General features: G+C 34.7%; 2 protein-coding genes across 2 annotated transcripts; one reads left to right on the top strand and one right to left on the bottom strand.

Annotated features, from left to right (window-relative positions):
* Window positions 1-61: 61 nt before the first annotated feature.
* On the bottom strand, window positions 62-6645 carry LOC142525563 (cellulose synthase A catalytic subunit 6 [UDP-forming]-like). The gene is made up of 14 exons (XM_075629875.1): window positions 6035-6645; window positions 5281-5476; window positions 4962-5188; window positions 4719-4821; window positions 4470-4641; window positions 3520-3786; window positions 3098-3443; window positions 2709-2846; window positions 2491-2616; window positions 2168-2380; window positions 1780-2053; window positions 1435-1631; window positions 1002-1352; window positions 62-931 (listed from the first exon to the last, which is right to left on the bottom strand). Exons 1-14 carry the CDS (start codon window positions 6113-6115, stop codon window positions 350-352), a joined length of 3273 nt encoding a protein of 1090 aa, XP_075485990.1. The 5' UTR covers window positions 6116-6645; the 3' UTR covers window positions 62-349.
* Window positions 6646-11771: 5126 nt separating this feature from the next.
* Window positions 11772-12636, top strand: LOC142523994 (protein FAR1-RELATED SEQUENCE 5-like). Its single transcript, XM_075627719.1, has 2 exons — window positions 11772-11904; window positions 11990-12636. The coding sequence occupies exons 1-2, from the start codon at window positions 11772-11774 to the stop codon at window positions 12634-12636; spliced, it is 780 nt and encodes a 259-aa protein (XP_075483834.1).
* The last annotated feature ends 5104 nt before the right edge of the window (window positions 12637-17740 follow it).

Raw genomic sequence — 17740 nt, 5'->3', positions numbered from 1 at the left:
GTTAAGTTGAAACATTGGATAAATCGATACCCAGAGAAACAAAACACAGCAAATAAGAGAATAAAACAACAAAAGAATACTTTTAATATAGAATAGAACTTATTAACCAAACTTTATGTTCATTTGGGGTTACAGAACACAACCTGTCCAAAGAATTAAACAAAAACAACGTAAAAAAGAGTGGTCGTCCGTAGCTTCTTTTTTTATCTACAACAGGTCACCCCAGAGCATCTTCAAACTCCCTTATGCAACCAATATCCATGCTTACATACAGGGACATCAAAATCTTTTAACTTCCTTCTTTCTACTTATAAACTTGAATCCAACTAATAAAATTTCTGCTTTGTATCTAATCGCAATTCAACCCACAAACCTCTAAAATGATCCCGTCTTTAGACAAAAATGGGTTGATACGAACCCACAACAGCGTCAAAATAGAAGCAAGAAGAATCGACCAAACCACGATTATAGTGGGTACTCTATCTTGTTTCCCCATGAAACCTTTGAGGAAGGGGTATAAATGGACGATCACCCACAATGCAAAGAAAAGTCTGCCAAATAGAGGTCCCCACGATTCATAGCCATTGTTAATGGCGTCTGAGATCCCGACTATGACCCCAATAATGTTTATGATCATCAGAGTCATTGGAGGGATTAGCAAAGATGTCCACTTGAAGAGGTAAAGCTCCGAAAATTCTCCATCATCGGCTGCTTTGGATGTAACAGTGAAGTTCGTGCTTACACCAGCCAAAACCTTAAGCAGACCTTGTATTAGAGCGAAAAAGTGAGATGACACACCACCAATCACCCAAAACTGCTCGTTTCTCCACCAGTCGTCGATTCCAACACCACCCCACTGCATCTCTAAGATACTCGTTGCAGCAATTGATATAAAAAGGCCCATGAAAATTATACTCGCATAGTTACTGATCTGTATATTATAACACAAGATAAGAGTCAGCAAAACGATTATCAAACTAACTTTTCTACGAGAGATTCACCTCTGGGACAATGAATTTTCCGGTAAGGAGGCAAACAGCTGGCAGGGTGCAATAAACGATCAAGGGAAGTGATGTCAATGGATATACCACCGAGTTTATGTAAGAAAATCTTTCCAATGGTTTCAGACCACACCCGTATCCATACCAAAGAGGGCAATGCCTGCTAAAGAAAATTTCAACAGATCCCAGAGCCCATCGAAGAACCTGGTGTAAACGATCCGATAGATTGATAGGGGCCGACCCTTTGAAAGCAGGCAGATGTGGTATGCAGTAGACGGATCTCCAGCCATGGCAATGCATCTTAAAACCAGTCAAGATGTCCTCAGTAACCGAACCATAAATCCATCCGACCTGATAGTGAAGAACACGAGTATTAATGCAAAAAATCACTATAAGATCGTTGGGAAAAAGACTCTACATGGAAACAGAATACCTCTTTCCCCCAGTCTGTTTTATCCTCGTAACCGCAACTAATGACATGAATAGCTTCTTTCAAGAGGGAAGCTGATGATGCTCCAGGTGGAACACCGCCTTCTTCTAGAAGTGTTGAAGCAATGAAAACCGGTGATTGACCAAATTTTTTCTCAAATTTAATCTGGGGCATGAGGGTTGATTTTTCTCTTTCAATTCCTGCCATGTGGGTGAAATTTACAACATAAATACCAAAAAATCAATACAAAAAACCAGGGAATTTGATTAATTTTTCTTTAAATGTAACGTCATTAGTAGTGTTTAAGTACTCTTATAAAATAACGCCGGTTGAAATCTACTCACTCACCTTCTATTCCTTGCTCAATATTTTCAAGAGCATGGACCTGTGTTGAAGCTTCCCTGCTCTTAGTCTTTTTCTTATTATTCTTTGATTTCGCTTTCTTACTTTTCTTTCTAGATCCGCAGCAGAAGCAACACCATTTGGGCCAACAATTGCAAGTTTTACCCGGCGGTTTTGCCTTCTTGGGAGCATCATATCCATAAAGCGCTTGCCTCCTGAAGGCACATCCAGTTCCGACATAAATTGGACCTTGGATCCCATCAAGTCCTTTCATATTTATCTATTAGCAGTAGAGATAAAATTAGCCTTTTACAAAAAAACATCATAGAATTATGCACGTATAACACTCATAGTTTGTAGTAGAACGCTGAACACCCTTAAAAATCACACATACATCAAAAAAGACAACGTTGCGATTTGAATATCTATCATGCCGATCAATTCCATCAAATCTTTGAGGAAATTGCACATAACATATCTTCTTTCCAGCTTGAGGATCCATCATGAAACACATAGCTTCCCTTAGAGCTTTGCTGTTATTTATGTAGTGGTCACAATCAACATTCAGCAGGTATGGAGCATTTGAGATGACAGCCGATACCCGTATCTGGAATTAAAAAAACATGAATTATAAATAAGATGGCTGAAGATGCAACAAATTACTCTGGAAAGCGTAAACATAATCGAAGTGGAAGGAAGAGAACAGAAGATAGTAACCAAAGCATTCATAGCACCGGCTTTTTTGTGATGCTCAAAACCCGGCCTCTTCTCACGCGAAACATATATGAGACAAGGCAATTCATTCCCTTCAATATCCTGGACACCATTTTGACCCAAGAACACCTGTTGCGAAAGTCAAAATACAATGAGAAATTCTTCTAGTCGATAACATTTCTGTCAAAAGGAAGCATAAAATCAGAGCAAGTTCACTATACCTGGATCATTCCAGGGTGGTCCCTGACATTATTTCCCGGCCATGGTGTTCCGTCCTGCATGGTCCAACCATCCTCAGGAACCTTCTGTGCGGTGGCAACCAATCCATTTATTCGAATTTTGAACTCTTCGTACTCTCTCTGAATGAAGAGCATTGCAGAAAAAAAGTTTCAGCCATCAAACTTCAAACCCAAAATGTAAAAAAATTTCTACTTTTGGGTGCTTTATAAATAGTGTGTGGTCATCTTAAATGAAAACATGAGTTATTGACCTATTTTTCTTTTCCATAAACCCAAAGGTAGTGTAAAATCCGAATCTAGCGAAAAATACACATCAAGTCAATGATGAGACATTATTTCCGAAACAGATAAAAAGGGAAAAGGTGTAACACCTTCATTGCCCGGCGTTCCCTCACAAATGTTGGCTCTACCTTGTCTTTCAAATAGTCGACCTTTTGGGCAAAATACCATTCAGGAGCCCGGGGTTCTATGCTAAACTTTTTGCAGAATGGGACCCATTTCCTGGCAAACTCACATGTTTCGGATAGAGCTTCAAAAGTAAGCATTGCAGCACCATCATCTGAGACATAGCAAGCAACCTTGTCCACAGGATAATCGACGGCAAGAATAGAAAGAACCGTGTTCGCAGTAATGAGTGGCGGTTCTTTCATGGGGTCAACTGTACTCACAAATATGTCCACAGGCATTAGCTCAGAGGGCTTTCCTTCTTTCTCATATCTGGAACATTGAAGTCGGATGTTATCAGCAAGACGAATAAACAAAAATGGGCAGAAAAATTAGATGAAATATTTACCTTAGTGAAAGTCTATCAAGGTACGTTTCTCGCAAAATTGGAGACCACTTTGGAAACTGATCAAACAACCATGAGACAGCGAACCATATCTCACATATAATTGACGTTAGCCACAAGCCATATGCATCATTGACAGGATGAAGAATTCTATAGTGAAAAAACAACCCAAGAATTGCCATTCGAAGTAAAATGATCATTCTGTAAGGGTTTATCTTGCTTGAAGGTATTGGTAGCTTCCTCGAAAGAGGTTGTCTGCCTTCGTCCATCCTGTAAGTTACGATAGAAAACATCAAGATATGAGGTAAATAAACTGGAAGCAAAAGAAGTACAGTTGAAAGAAATCGAATTAACTATATATTTTGATCACTTTAATACTTGCATATGATTAAGTTATCGGGTCATATATCAATTGACATTATCTATAAATTTTGTTATGAATCAATGGCTGTCAAACTTTGCTTAACTATGATACAGCAACTTGGCTTCTACAGTTACTCCTACATCTTAAGAGTTGCAGAAAATAGTGACAATAAACAAACTACTACATTTGCATGCCTCAAACATAACTGAGATAAAAATAAGAGCAAAGGTTGAACAAAAAAGAAGCACATGCAAGTCCTTTTATAGAAGAAAACAGAAATGAGGATAAAATATATCCAAGATTTATAGCCTAGGATGCTCAATATGTAAAAGTTTTTTCTTGCATTCCATTAGGTGCCTAATCTAGGCATAACAAAGACAAAAGATTCTCTTTCAGAGATTCTCTTTCAAACTCACGGTATCTGCAAATTCTTGTCAAGAGTAATGGCACATGCAGGTCAAGATAAGATTAATTTCACTAGCAACAAATAGTTGAAAGTTACAGTTGCAATACCAAGACTCACACGCAAACAGATAATATAGAAATATAAAAAGGAACGTGAAAAAGGAAACCGAAACAATGAACCTACATAGGTAAATCAGGATCATCCAGCTCATCCCCGCCTTTGTCTCCTTGATGTTTAACCAACTGAAGCCTATCGTTTTGTTTTTTCTTCCATTCATCCATTCTTTCCTTCCAAGCAACAGTACCATATCCATATACAGCTAAGTCTTTCTTCGGATCCATTGGACGCGGTGGCACTGCAATTTTGTTGAAAAATTGAAGTTCGACATCTAGGAAACTAATTGAACATCTAGGACTAACATTGAAAGATTACCGGTCATGGAGGAATCGGAAAATGCCATAGGATGGACTCGCTTCCCACGACCCATGAACGGAGGGATAATGAGAGCATGCTTGTCCGCAGAAATTGTATCATCCTTCATTAGGAACCATTATCATGAAACATTCTTATCAGAACGACAGTACTGGAAAAACTATTTAATCCATTCTCACGATTCCCATTTTCTTTCAAATTCCCTATGGGAGAACCACGTCAGATAAACGAGGAGAAACCTACCTCTTGACCATAAGTAAGGAGAGGAATATCTGAGTTAACGGCCGAGGGATCCAATTCTGATGAAGAAGTGTAGATACCAGAAGAACCACGACTAACATTAAGCCGAGCAGCAAGTGCTGCCTCAGCAATCTGATGAAGATCTCTTCTTTCATTGCTGCTATAATCAAATTCATTCTCCAAATCATCAAATTCTTCTTCTTCTTCATCTCCATCGACTCTCGGACTCCCTAAAGATCAAAATGCTCATTAATGACATCATTACTAAAACAAGAAAATATGATGCAGCAACATCCGAGATAATGAGAAGAAGAAAAATTACCTTTTATTCGCTTGTATCGGGTTTTGCACTGAGGACAAGCTTGATTACCCTCTCGTCTTTCATATTCATAACAAGGTCTGCAAACAGGGAATGCGCATTCATTACAGGCGACAAATGGCTCCCCATCTACACCAAACTCAATCTCATCTCCACAAATCTGACAAATCTGTCCAGTCAACTCTTTGACAGAAGTAACCTGCCATTTCCAACACTAATGTAAGAATTGGCACCAGATCGAGATTATGTGCTGAGAAACAAAGATCGACGCAAGACAATGCGACTGTATTAAGACTCCAACAAATTCAAAGTGAATTCAGGATAAACTGCAATAAAGCAAGTGAGAACAATTTGGACCGACCGTGAAATCTGAAAAAGTTAAAAAGAACAAATCAAGAAAGTCAATTGCTTATCACACACACTGCATCAAGAATGACACAGAAATATGAACGACACGAAAAAATGCTGCAGAGCAGTTGAATTAGCCAAACTGCGAAAATTCCAAATTGCATACAGAAAATCAAACTGCGAAAATTCCGAATTGCATACAGAAAATCAAAACAAAAAGTATTTCCAACAAACCAGTAAATTTGAAGATCTCATACCAAAATGGCACGCAAACTTAAAACTAGAAATTAGCCAACGCGGAGTGACTGAGCAGTGTGAACACAAAGTCACGCAAAAAAGCTTCGCTTAACGCAACCAAAATGAGAAAAATTGAATAAACAAGAGAATACGAATTCTATAAGACGCTGACCCTTCCAATCTCATCGGCATTGATGAGTACAAACTCATTCCTGTTGTGTGAACCCGCCACAAGTCTCCCTTTCGTATCCATTCCAGAAAAAATAAACCTTAAAAAAAGCTCTTCCTATTCCACACGCCAACCTTCACAAATCACAATCTTTACAGAAAAGGAGTGACAAAATCGATTCTTTATCCTTCACTCAAGAACCATCTGCATACACACAGGGAAATGACGAAACCCAGGTCCTCAGTCCTCTGATTTATTCTCCTCTCTCACTACCCACAAAGCCCTTCGCATTAAACAATCAACTAACGGTGATGCATGAACGGACAACACAAGAATACAAAAACTACAATCACATTTGGTGAATGGGAATGTGGGATTCAATTAAAGAGGGATTTCGGTGGATTTCTTCCGGTTCTTTTCTTGAGAGAAACCCCCTGTTTTCGATGAAAGGGTTTCTCCCCCTCTCTCCTCTTTTATTTTTTACAATCTTTTGGTGATGTATGAGCTGTGAAGGGGTTGTACTGTGTGGATCAAAATACTAAAAGACACCCGGGTAGAAGAAGGAAGAAATCAACATCAACAAAAGAAATATATATATACTGCGTAAGATCTATGTTTTCTTTATACCAAGAGAGAAAAAAATATTTAAGGAAAATGAAAAATAAAATATGGAAGAGTTACAGGGATTTGGTAATAAAATAGACAGAAAAAGAACCGAAACATGAAGTTTGAACGCGTACTGTACTAGAACAGGGATTATGATTTATCCGCTTGTATTATTATTTAATTTAATATTTTAGAAATCTCCATTAAATTTATGCCATATATACTGATTTATTATTAAAATCAAAGTAAAATATATCTCTCGATATAATATAGATCTAAACCTTTATTACTTATGGACGAAAAAACTGTCAAAGCATCGAGAGATATATTTTTTATTTTTATTTTTTATAATATGATCATCCGATTATCTCACTTAAAAACAAAAAATGTGAGGTTCATCGACACTTTTTAATTTACGGTGAGATGATAGATCGATCGTCTTATACAAACACACAGAGAGTTTTTACTATCGGTATAACATAGACTCACTCAAACATGGATACATGGAAAAAATGTATTAAAATGATTTTTCAAATTCAAAACTTTGATAGATTGAAATTAATATAAGTTAAGTTTTTGTATATTTTAAAAATTATTGAGCATAAAAACAAATCTATATTCATTCAATAGATATAGATTTTATTGACGTATCAAGTTCTTTTAAGCATAGTTTGGTACACATAATAAGATAAACATGTGATATATAATATAAGGACAAGTTAAGGATAAATAATATGTAGGATATTATATTTAATGTTTGGTATTATTTTAATAAGAGTGATTAAATTTATATATTAGATTGTAATGACAAAATTAACCTTATTATAATAAATTTTATAATTTCAAAGTTGTTGCTTGAGTTCATATTTTTTATCTGTTCATGCGCCGATAGTGCTTGCATGATTTATTTATTTTTACCTAATTTTATATATTATATAATATGATAATTGAACCCTTGATTTTGTGAGTCAAGTCAAATATCAATTTTTAAGGTTAATCGGGTGATACTAATAATTTTATTGAGATTTATAAAAATTATTTATATAATTATCTCGAATTCATTTATATAATTATCATATTATATAATATATAAAAATAAATAAAAATATTTATTTGATTTTAATTTCTACCTACTAGCATAGATTTATAAAAATCATTTATAAATTGAGGGTAATTAAGTTATTTGTAGTGTATTTTATCATAAAATTAAAATTATCACACCTAATAGAAGGGACATTTTATCCTTCTAAAAATTTATTTATCAAGGGCTCATGATATTATCACGAGCTTTTTAAAAATGTATCAAACATGAGATAAGGAATATTACTTATCAATCCCTCCATTATCTCATGTACCAAACTATGCCTTAAAGTATTGCTATCAAATTATAAAAACCAATTAACCTTTTAACTAGAACTATAATTTTTTTTATAAATGGTGTTATGTGAATATATATATATATATATATATATATATATATATATATATATATATATATATATATATTGTGTGTGTGTAATTTTTGAGGAAATTTGCAAAATAACATTGGTCAGCTATTTATTTAAAAAAATGACATCCTCAAGCGTAAAAAATTTAAACTAAGGTTAAAAAACAAAATTATCACTCTTTGTTAAAAAAAAAATTATGAATATTATTAAATGTGTTGTTTTTATATATTTTGATATTAAAAATGTTTTCATTGTTTTTGTCACGCTCGTGCGCGTGTGTATATATATATAAGGTAACAAAGATGAAAATGAAAACTATCCAAAGGAGATAGGATGTTTGTTTGCTTCTACTTTCCTTGTGGGATTGTGTTTCACGGTTTTAGTGTGGATGGATGGATGGATGCTCAGTAATTGTCAACTAAATTATACACTAACCATAGAACGCCATATACAATCCGATCACCCATTTTGACTTGACTAAAAAAATATTAATAAAATATTTTATCGCCTTTGATGTTGAGCTGGCAATGAGTTATATTTATTTTTTATATTTTAAAATAAGAGAGTAACCGTGAAAAAAATATAATAATTCGAACAAATCGTGTTTTAAAAATCGAGTTAATCTAATCAGAGTGTAGCGTGTTTTGTCCCTTTATTTGTAAGTCTGATTGAGAAAATTCTGGAAAATGTATGTGCGTTTAAAAAAAATCATACAAAATGTAAACACTTGCATGTAAGGATGACAACGAGACGGGTTTGGTCATGCCCTACTAAAGAAAATTAGGACATTAGACCCAACCATGTCTCGTTCTTTTTTAAGCCCGTCCCGACGCATCTCAAATTCCGACCCGTTCAACTCGGGTTGGACCCACAAACTTATGACTCGTCTCGGACCCGTCATTGGACTTGTTGTCTCGGACTCGTCCCTCTCGACAACCCATTTCACAGGGTTTTAACCCACTTCGAACGTTAAGTTTTAACTTGTTCAATTGTGGAATTGGAAAAAAAACCAAGTACTAAATAAATATTTATGATAAAGCAAAACTTTGCTTAAATGCAAATTACAGCCTATGTGAAAAGTGTAGAGTAATGATACATGATATGATTTTCTATTACCCCACTTAAAAAAGTAAACAACCACCACTTAGGGTATAGAGATAATTGATAATCCCTCGACTCAATTTTCAAGTCTCTGCTTATTTTTGGTACATATATAACCACATTTAGATTGGTAATCATTAGTTTTTGCAGCCGCTTCTATCAACAAAACACAAGTCTATATCCCACTAAGTAGGTTGGCTATATATATATATATATATATATATATATTGATATACACATGACATTTTGTTTTATCTACTTTTTTGCAATTGCTCATAGACATTTTAAATAATTGTGAATTTTGAGGTAAAGGTTAATTGTTCATGTCATGTACTATATTGTCTAGGAGACAATTGAAAACCACATTATAACATCTAAATTATACAATGTCAATTGATTAAATGTTACACTCAAAAAGGTGTAAATAAATCAACATTAGGTAATATTAATAATTAAAGAAATAGTAAGGTCTGCACATAAAATAGAAATATTCGAAGATGAAGCATGTGTACATGCATGAATGAATCCACATGCCCGCATTGGAGTTTTTCTGGTAAAAAAAAATTCAAGAAAGTGGTCCACCATTCTTCAATGCTTCTTTACGTGACACCTCCAAATATAATTTTTCAACTTTATATTCGTTCCACGTAATTTGATCAATGGAATAAAATAAGCAGAAAACAAAAATTCTACTTCACCTAACCATAAATACTTCTGTGCCCACAAATAATGTGACACTCATCTATTAGATGCGATGAAGTATATCAAAATTGTATATCCAATATGTGAATATCACCTCATTGATGAGCACAGAGATGGGAAAGGTTGATGGAAAACATATCTGATGATTGAATTAATTTCTTCATACCTAGCTCTAACCTTGTATTCTTCAAATGTTGTCTGTTGTATCCTTGATTGTGAGGTAATGATGTCGTACGAGCATCCCTACATATATTTGTTGAAGTTAATTATTTCTATCTTTATTTGATTGCTAACAGAGCGGTATTAATTCACTTTTTTAAAGTTATCTTTGTAAAGGTTAATTTATATTGCCGCGATATAATATTATATATCATTTTTCTTATTTGTTGTTATTAAAACAATTGTTGAGAATCCATTTAAATTAATCATTTCTATTTTCGTATTCAAATTGATGAATAACCGCTGGGAAAAAAATATTCTTATATTTATGAAATTTCCTCATTCCATGCTTCTTGATATACTTGGAAGTCATTATGATCTAAAACTTGAATATATTATAATTGACATCCGACATTTTTTATATATAAAATTTTCTATTTAATCTTAAATATGACATGCTCATATAAGTGGATTTGAAATCAAGACAATGTGAGTTTGGAATCTCATTCTTATCATTAGACACAAAAGATCATTGGTAGATGAAGTCGGACTTAATTCTAGAACCGTCGCTAAGTAGTGACAGTTTTGGTCATATTCCGTCGCTAAACTTGGCGACGATTTTCTCAATAACCGTCGCTAAATAGGTGACAGTTTTTTTTAAAACCATCGTTAATTTAGCGACGGTTTAGTTTCTCAAAACCGTCGCTAATTAGCGACAAGTTTTGATAAACCGTCGCAATATTTAGCGAGATGACTTTAGAGACGTTAAAAACGTCGTTAAAAAATCGTCGCTAAACATAACTGTCGTTAAACATAATTTTTTTTGTAGTGTCTAAAGAAGTATAATAATATATAGGTAGCCTCTCTTAAATTAGACATGGTACAAATATATTTGGTAGACGATTTAGCTGTCAATTAAATGGATCGGGTGGCTCTATATTATTCCATAATAGTCGGTAACTCGAATTTGTTTTAGTGGTTTAGTTATTCAAAAGGACTCATTAGGTCGAGCACGACAAGGAAAGCATGCTTGTTCTAACCAACTTGCATTAAATTGTATTTTGACAAATTTTGTCCATATTTTGATCCACTGTTTTCATGATTCAGTCTTAGATACTGGCGGTGCCATTGCATCACTTCTCTTCTTAAATCATATATACATAAATATATATATATATATAGGCTTGTTACCCTGCACCCTTTTTCGTGGGCACCAGCCCTGTGCAGCCTTCTTTTAATTTTTTTTAAATTTAAAAACAAAAATCAACAAAATAGGCTTTTAATTTACGCACAAAACCCTCCACCTACCACCTTCACGAACCAGAACAAAATGAAAGAAACACACCACACGGTCGGGAGCTTCAAGTGATCGCAATTCTGGAGATCTCGTGCAGGCTTTTTCCGGGCACCTCAAATCAGAAGGTAAATCGAGGTTGTTGGAAATTTCTTATTCCGAAGATTTTTCGAATTTCGGATTTTGTAGGTAGAATATGTGCGTGAATGTATTAGAAAACCTCGGGTATAAAAATATGTGCGTGAATGTAAATCGAGGTTGTTGGAAATAAAAATCGGGTTCGGTGTATGTGTGAATGTATTAGAAAACCTCGAGCATGAAGCCATTCTTATTATTAAATAAAATTTCGGAATTTTGCATCAATTGTTTGTAGAGCTAGCCAGCATAGTATGTGTAGCAATTTTAATTTTTTAAATTTCATATTTATAGAATGGAAGAAAACAGCGGCGATGAACTGTCATACATTCCCCAAGTTGGAGACAATCAAAAGCCACAAATAGGGATGCAATTCGAATCTTTAGAGGAGGCGTTTTCGTTCTACAACCAATACGCACGAGAATCTGGTTTTAGTGCAAAAATGAGCAATAGCAAAAAAAAGTAACAAAACAAAAGAAGTTATCTGGAAAAAATTTGTATTCTTTAAAGAAGGACATACAGATGCAAACATATGGAGTAAACAATCAAAAAGTGATGAACCAGTAAAGGAAAGAGCTCGTGGTGAGATTAGAACGGGATGTAAGTCAAAGATTTCAGTTGTGAAGGAACAAATTGGTCTAGGTTGGGTTGTTAGTACCTTCATGGAAAGTCATAATCATCCACTATCAACTCCTTCAAAGGTCCATTTGTTACGCTCACATCGTACTGTTTCTGCAGCAAAGAAAGCACTGAGTCAACAGTTTGCAGAAGCAAATGTACCTACTTGTCAACAAATGCGATTGTTTGAAATAGAGTCTGGAGGGCCTGAACATGTAGGTTGCACAGAAAGAGATATAAGAAACTACGAGAAAACGCTTAGGGATGAGCACAAGGGTATTGATGCCGAAACATTGATTGATTTCTTTCTGTCTGAGAAAGACAAGAGTTCAACTTTCTTTTTTGATTACGAGACTGATTCAGACAATAGATTTATTCGGTGTTTTTGGGCGGATCCTGTATCAAGGAGGGCATACACTGCATTTGGTGATGTAGTGGTGTTTGATACAACGTATAACACCAACAAATATGGGATGATTTTTGCACCATTTGTAGGAGTTAATCATCATCATCAGACTCTTGTTTTTGGTTGTGATTTTTGAGTGATGAGAAAACTGATTCTTTTGTTTGGTTGCTTAATAAGTTTCTAGAAGCCATGCCTAAAGGAGCACCAAACTTGATCATAACTGACCAAGATCCTGCTATGACGAAAGCCATAGGTGAAGTTTTCCCTAAAACAATTCATCGATATTGTTTGTGGCACATTCTAAACAAATTCCCAGATAAATTGAACCCGGTGACTTTCCGTGACCACTATCAAAGCATAAAAAATGTCATTGTACATTCTACGACTTCTATTGAATTTGAGAGATCATGGGAAGAGGTTATGAATTGTGCTAACTTGGTAGAAAATGATTGAATGTCATTGATGTATGAGTTGCGACATAAGTGGGTGCCGGAATATTTCAACCATGTATTTTCTGCAGGAATGTCAAGTAGTCAGAGGTCTGAAAGTTCACATGCATTTTTCAAGAGGTACGTCTGTAGCAAGATCTCATTGATGGGTTTTATAACTTCGTTTCAATAAGGCACTTCGACACCAAAGACACAATGAGTTAGTTGCCGATCATACTGATATGAACGAGCGGCCAAAGGTTAAATCGAACTGGCCAATGGAATTGCAAATGGTGAATGTATACACGAAAAACAAATGGTTGGAGTTTCAAAATGAAATTAGTCCGAGTCATGGTTATTATGTGCAACAAGCATCTATCGGAATTGAGTTTGGGGTTTACAATGTCATTAATATTCAAGGTTCTTCTTCTGCCAAACATAGGCTGCTTACGCATGACATACAAAGAGACGATATATCATGTAGTTGCATGAAATTTCAATTTGAGGGTATTCCGTGCAGGCATATGTTAGCATTTTTTCGTATCAACCAAGTGTTCCACTTACCTGATCAGTATATACTCAAACGGTGGACAAAAGATGCAAAGATTGGCGTACTATACACTATGGCTGAGCAAAATGTGGTCGACGATCCAGAAAGGTGTTTGATGTCTAGACATATGAGGTTATCTTGTAAAGCTTCAGCTTTAATTAATGTTGCATCTTTCAGTGATGAGGGGACAAACTTCTTGGCTGAACAGTTTGATTCTATTGATAGCAAAATAAAGGAGATGAATATTAATAGAACATTACGTAGTGGAATTCAAAGTAGGAGAACCTTGGATAGAGCCATTGGTATCATTGGTCCTTCAGAAATTAGAACAAAAGGACGTGGGAAGAGACTAAAATCATCGAAGGAGAAGTCAACATCAAGGGGCAGACAGAGTCGTGGATGCGGTGGTCGAGGTGTGTCACATGACAAACGCAACTGTCCAAATTTGAAAGACGGGTATGTATTGATTAATTTTTTAAAAAGTTAATAATTTCTTTAATATTAGTACAGATGACAAAGTTCGTTTATCAGGTCAACTGTAAATAATGATAACACAGATGAGAACTCAGATTGAAGAAGATTTTGGATCAATAGATGGTAACTCAAATACATAAATTATTTTATGCATTTAAATTTTGTTTTTTTGATAATATTTTTCTAATCATCGTCTTCATATTTGCAAGTACTACAAACATGTGGACAACTGGAATGGGCTTTGATGACTGAAATTAATCTTTATGTATTTATGTTTCTGCTGTTGGTGCTTGTATGGTGTTAAATTTTGATTACATATGTTTTCCCCTAAAATGTTTGTGCTATATTAAAGTTAAACTTTAATTACATGTTTTGTGTGACTCGTGTTTCATTGCTAAACTTCTCGATTAGTTGATGATGAAGTAAGGGAAAGCGCTGAGGCTTCCCCTGATGATGGATCCAATCCATTGAAGGATATTATGGATTGGGTTTTCAATAACACTAGAGCGAAAATCATGGAGCTGATTAACAAGATCACTGAGATCGTGCATGACATTTTTCATCATTCAGACGCAGGCAAGAGAGATTGTGTTATGGATCCTGTCGAGGAGAAGCTTAGAACTTCTTTGCTTCTTTCCGTTGTCGTCCTATTGATAGTTGTTATAAGTCGAGTCCAGAGCGCTTGATCATAAATCTGTCGAGTTCATTGATGCTTCCTATCGTTGTGCACCTTTATATCGAGGAATTTCGATCTTGTGTTGTGTATTCATGTTGTTGAGGTCAGATGTGTAACTGGTATATGGGGTTATGTGTAAAATAAACCAATTTTTTTCAAACAGAACTTGGATATTTAGATTGTTAATCTAGTGGAGCTGAAATATCAGCTCTAGAACATATCACAATCCATTTTTAAACTATTAGAATACTGGATCTGCTGGAAGTGGATCAAGTAGGATGCCACTTGTGAAATGTGCAGAAAAATTTTACAAATTGACACTAAATGTATACCTATGGTTGATGTTAATACCAATTTGAAGAGCATATGTCGGATCATTACACTTTGAACAAGTTCACTACCATAGGAGCCATGCAGACGAAAAAATAAAATAAATATGACTTTAAATTAAGAAAAGTTTATTATATCATGTTCGTTTTTTTAACCATGGTTAGATTGTATAATTTAAAACTTCCACAATGAAGGTGTGTTTAGAAAAGATAAGAAGATAAGCATAAAATTAAGGAGACGACAAAACTTCATTAAACGACACTGTTTCGTCACCAAATATGGTTGATTCTCATTTTCAAATTTGTGCGATTGTGGTAGACGGTTGGCAATCAGGCAAGCTCTTGAATTTTGCTCTTATGTAGAAAAAAAAAAAACAAATTCCACAATTCTTAAATATAAACATCACATACCAACATGTCTTAGGTCTTACCTATTTATCCTATGCTGCTTACTGCTGCTAACCATACGTAGATAATGACTAAAACTTGATAATGTATTTTCCAATTAAACAAAGGTAACAACTTCCAAAAACATATTTAATCATGGTCACTAATTTGTAGAGATTTAAAATTCTCTACAATCGCTTCCAAATTCTTCTTTATTCATCCAAGTTCTGTTCTATCCCTTGCAACTTCTTTATTTGTTCTGTCTGCGAAACTTTTCCCCTCGTATTTGAACTTGAAAATGTAGGTGAACTTCAACTTTCATTTGCACTAGAGTTGGAAGAAGTGCATGAAGCTTGTTTTACCATAAATGCGTCATAAGTTCTTTCTGCCTCATCTCTATTTTTGAAAGACTGGTGGACAGCACCCTTATGTCCGGTAACTTTAGAAAATGCTTCTCCTCACGTATCATAAATACCTGGTTCACGTCCAAAAAAAAACAATATATGTTTTCCCCTAAAATGTACAAAAATTCACAAACTTTTTCAGCACGCAAACACAAAATATTATAACTATAAACAATTAATAATTTATAACTCACCATTGTCAAAACTCAGCAAAACAATTACGGCAATAATTATGGTCTTGTGCATAGCAAAATGAGTTGGCACTAGAACATGTATAATATTTCAATCCAAGCTTGTGCAAAAACTTTTCAAGATTCACTTTTCATGGAATGGTGGAAAAGTGCTTAACATCAAACTCCAACTCCTTTAATCATTACAATAAAAATGTCTGTCTCGTGTAAATTAAAAATCATGTGCATTTCACCCAAATAGTAACCCCCAAAAAAGAAGAGAATATTTAACAGCAAAATAAAAGTTGAGTTATTTTCACGGAGTCTGGGAGGAACAAAGCATGGCCGTGCAAGCCTCAAAAGACGAAAGAGAGCCCAATTCTCAAGAAGTGAGCAACTCTCTCAAAGACTCCAAACGGGGTTTCTTAGTATAAAAATGAAAGAACAATAGAAAACCGATCATATATAGATTCTAATCAGAAAAGCGTGAAGTTTAGTTCAGTTGTCGAAAACAAACAGCAGCACGTTCACTGCCCCTATCTCTTAAAATATGCTTTACATTCTCACACTCAAACAAACTAACGGTCGCAAACACATTCTGTAGTTTTAGATTAAAAATAAAAGCCATTTTGGATACAACGGAGTAATTCAAAATTCGAAAATCCGAATACATTCACACATACACCGAACCCGATTTTTATTTCCGACGGCTTAAGTGTTTGATTTTTCACGCACATATTCTACCTACAAAATCCGAAATTCGAAAAATCTTCGGAATAAAAAATTTCCAACAACCTCGATTTACCTTCTGATTTGAGGTGCCCGGAAAAAGCCTGCACAAGATCTCCAGAATTGCGATCACTTGAAGCTCCCGATCGTGTGGTGTGTTTCTTTCATTTTGTTCTGGTTCGTGAAGGTGGTAGGTGGAGGGTTTTGTGCGTAAATTAAAAGCCTATTTTGCTGATTTTTGTTTTTAAATTTTTTTTAAAAAAAATTAAAAGAAAGCTGCACAGGTGGCGCCCACGAAAACCCTCCACCCATTGGGTGCAGGGTAACAAGCCTCTATATATATATATATATATATATATGTTCTTTTAATATAAAATTTCTGACATTGCAACTAATAACTAATTATAAGAGACTAAATGAAGATTAATAGTTTATACTAGTTAATGTGCTATCTCGAACCACTTAAGTTATTATTAATAGAATCATGTTGATTACATCGGAGTCCCTCTATTTTTATATATACATTCAATAGCATCTTCTGACGTACGTTGCTTTTAATTAATGTTGATGTTTAACTTGGTCAAATAAACTTAATTTAATTATATCTCTTGTCTTATTATCTTAACGAACTGTAGTTCACCTAGGCACCAAAATCTCAAATATGGGACGAAGTTTCGATTTCGAAAACTAATTGTAACAATCCCCTCTCAACTAAAAAAACGAAACTTTGTATACGTTAATATAAAAACTTGGATCTAAGTCAACCACAAGAGTTAACTCAAATGAGAAGGATTGTCCAAGTTCATATTTGCAACTCCCATAAATTTTATTCAACCTGATGTAAGACTAATAACAAATCACTCATGCCCAGTAATGAACATCTGGAGCGTAAAGTTTACAAAAACGATCCAACTATTGATAGCCTAACACATAACAATGGACCTTGATCGGGATCGAAAATATGTCTCCAACACAATGTTAAGATTAAGACTTGGATCTAACTCAACCCAAAAAACTAGCTCAAGGAGAGAGTATTGTCCAAGTTCATATATACAACTTCCAACCGATGTATGATAGCTAACTTTATATTAAC

The sequence above is a fragment of the Primulina tabacum genome, chromosome 14, assembly GCF_025594145.1.
Source record: "Primulina tabacum isolate GXHZ01 chromosome 14, ASM2559414v2, whole genome shotgun sequence".
NCBI lineage: Eukaryota > Viridiplantae > Streptophyta > Magnoliopsida > Lamiales > Gesneriaceae > Primulina > Primulina tabacum.
The sequence above is the reverse complement of the archived record's forward strand: the minus strand, read 5'-3'. Positions and strand labels throughout refer to the sequence as shown.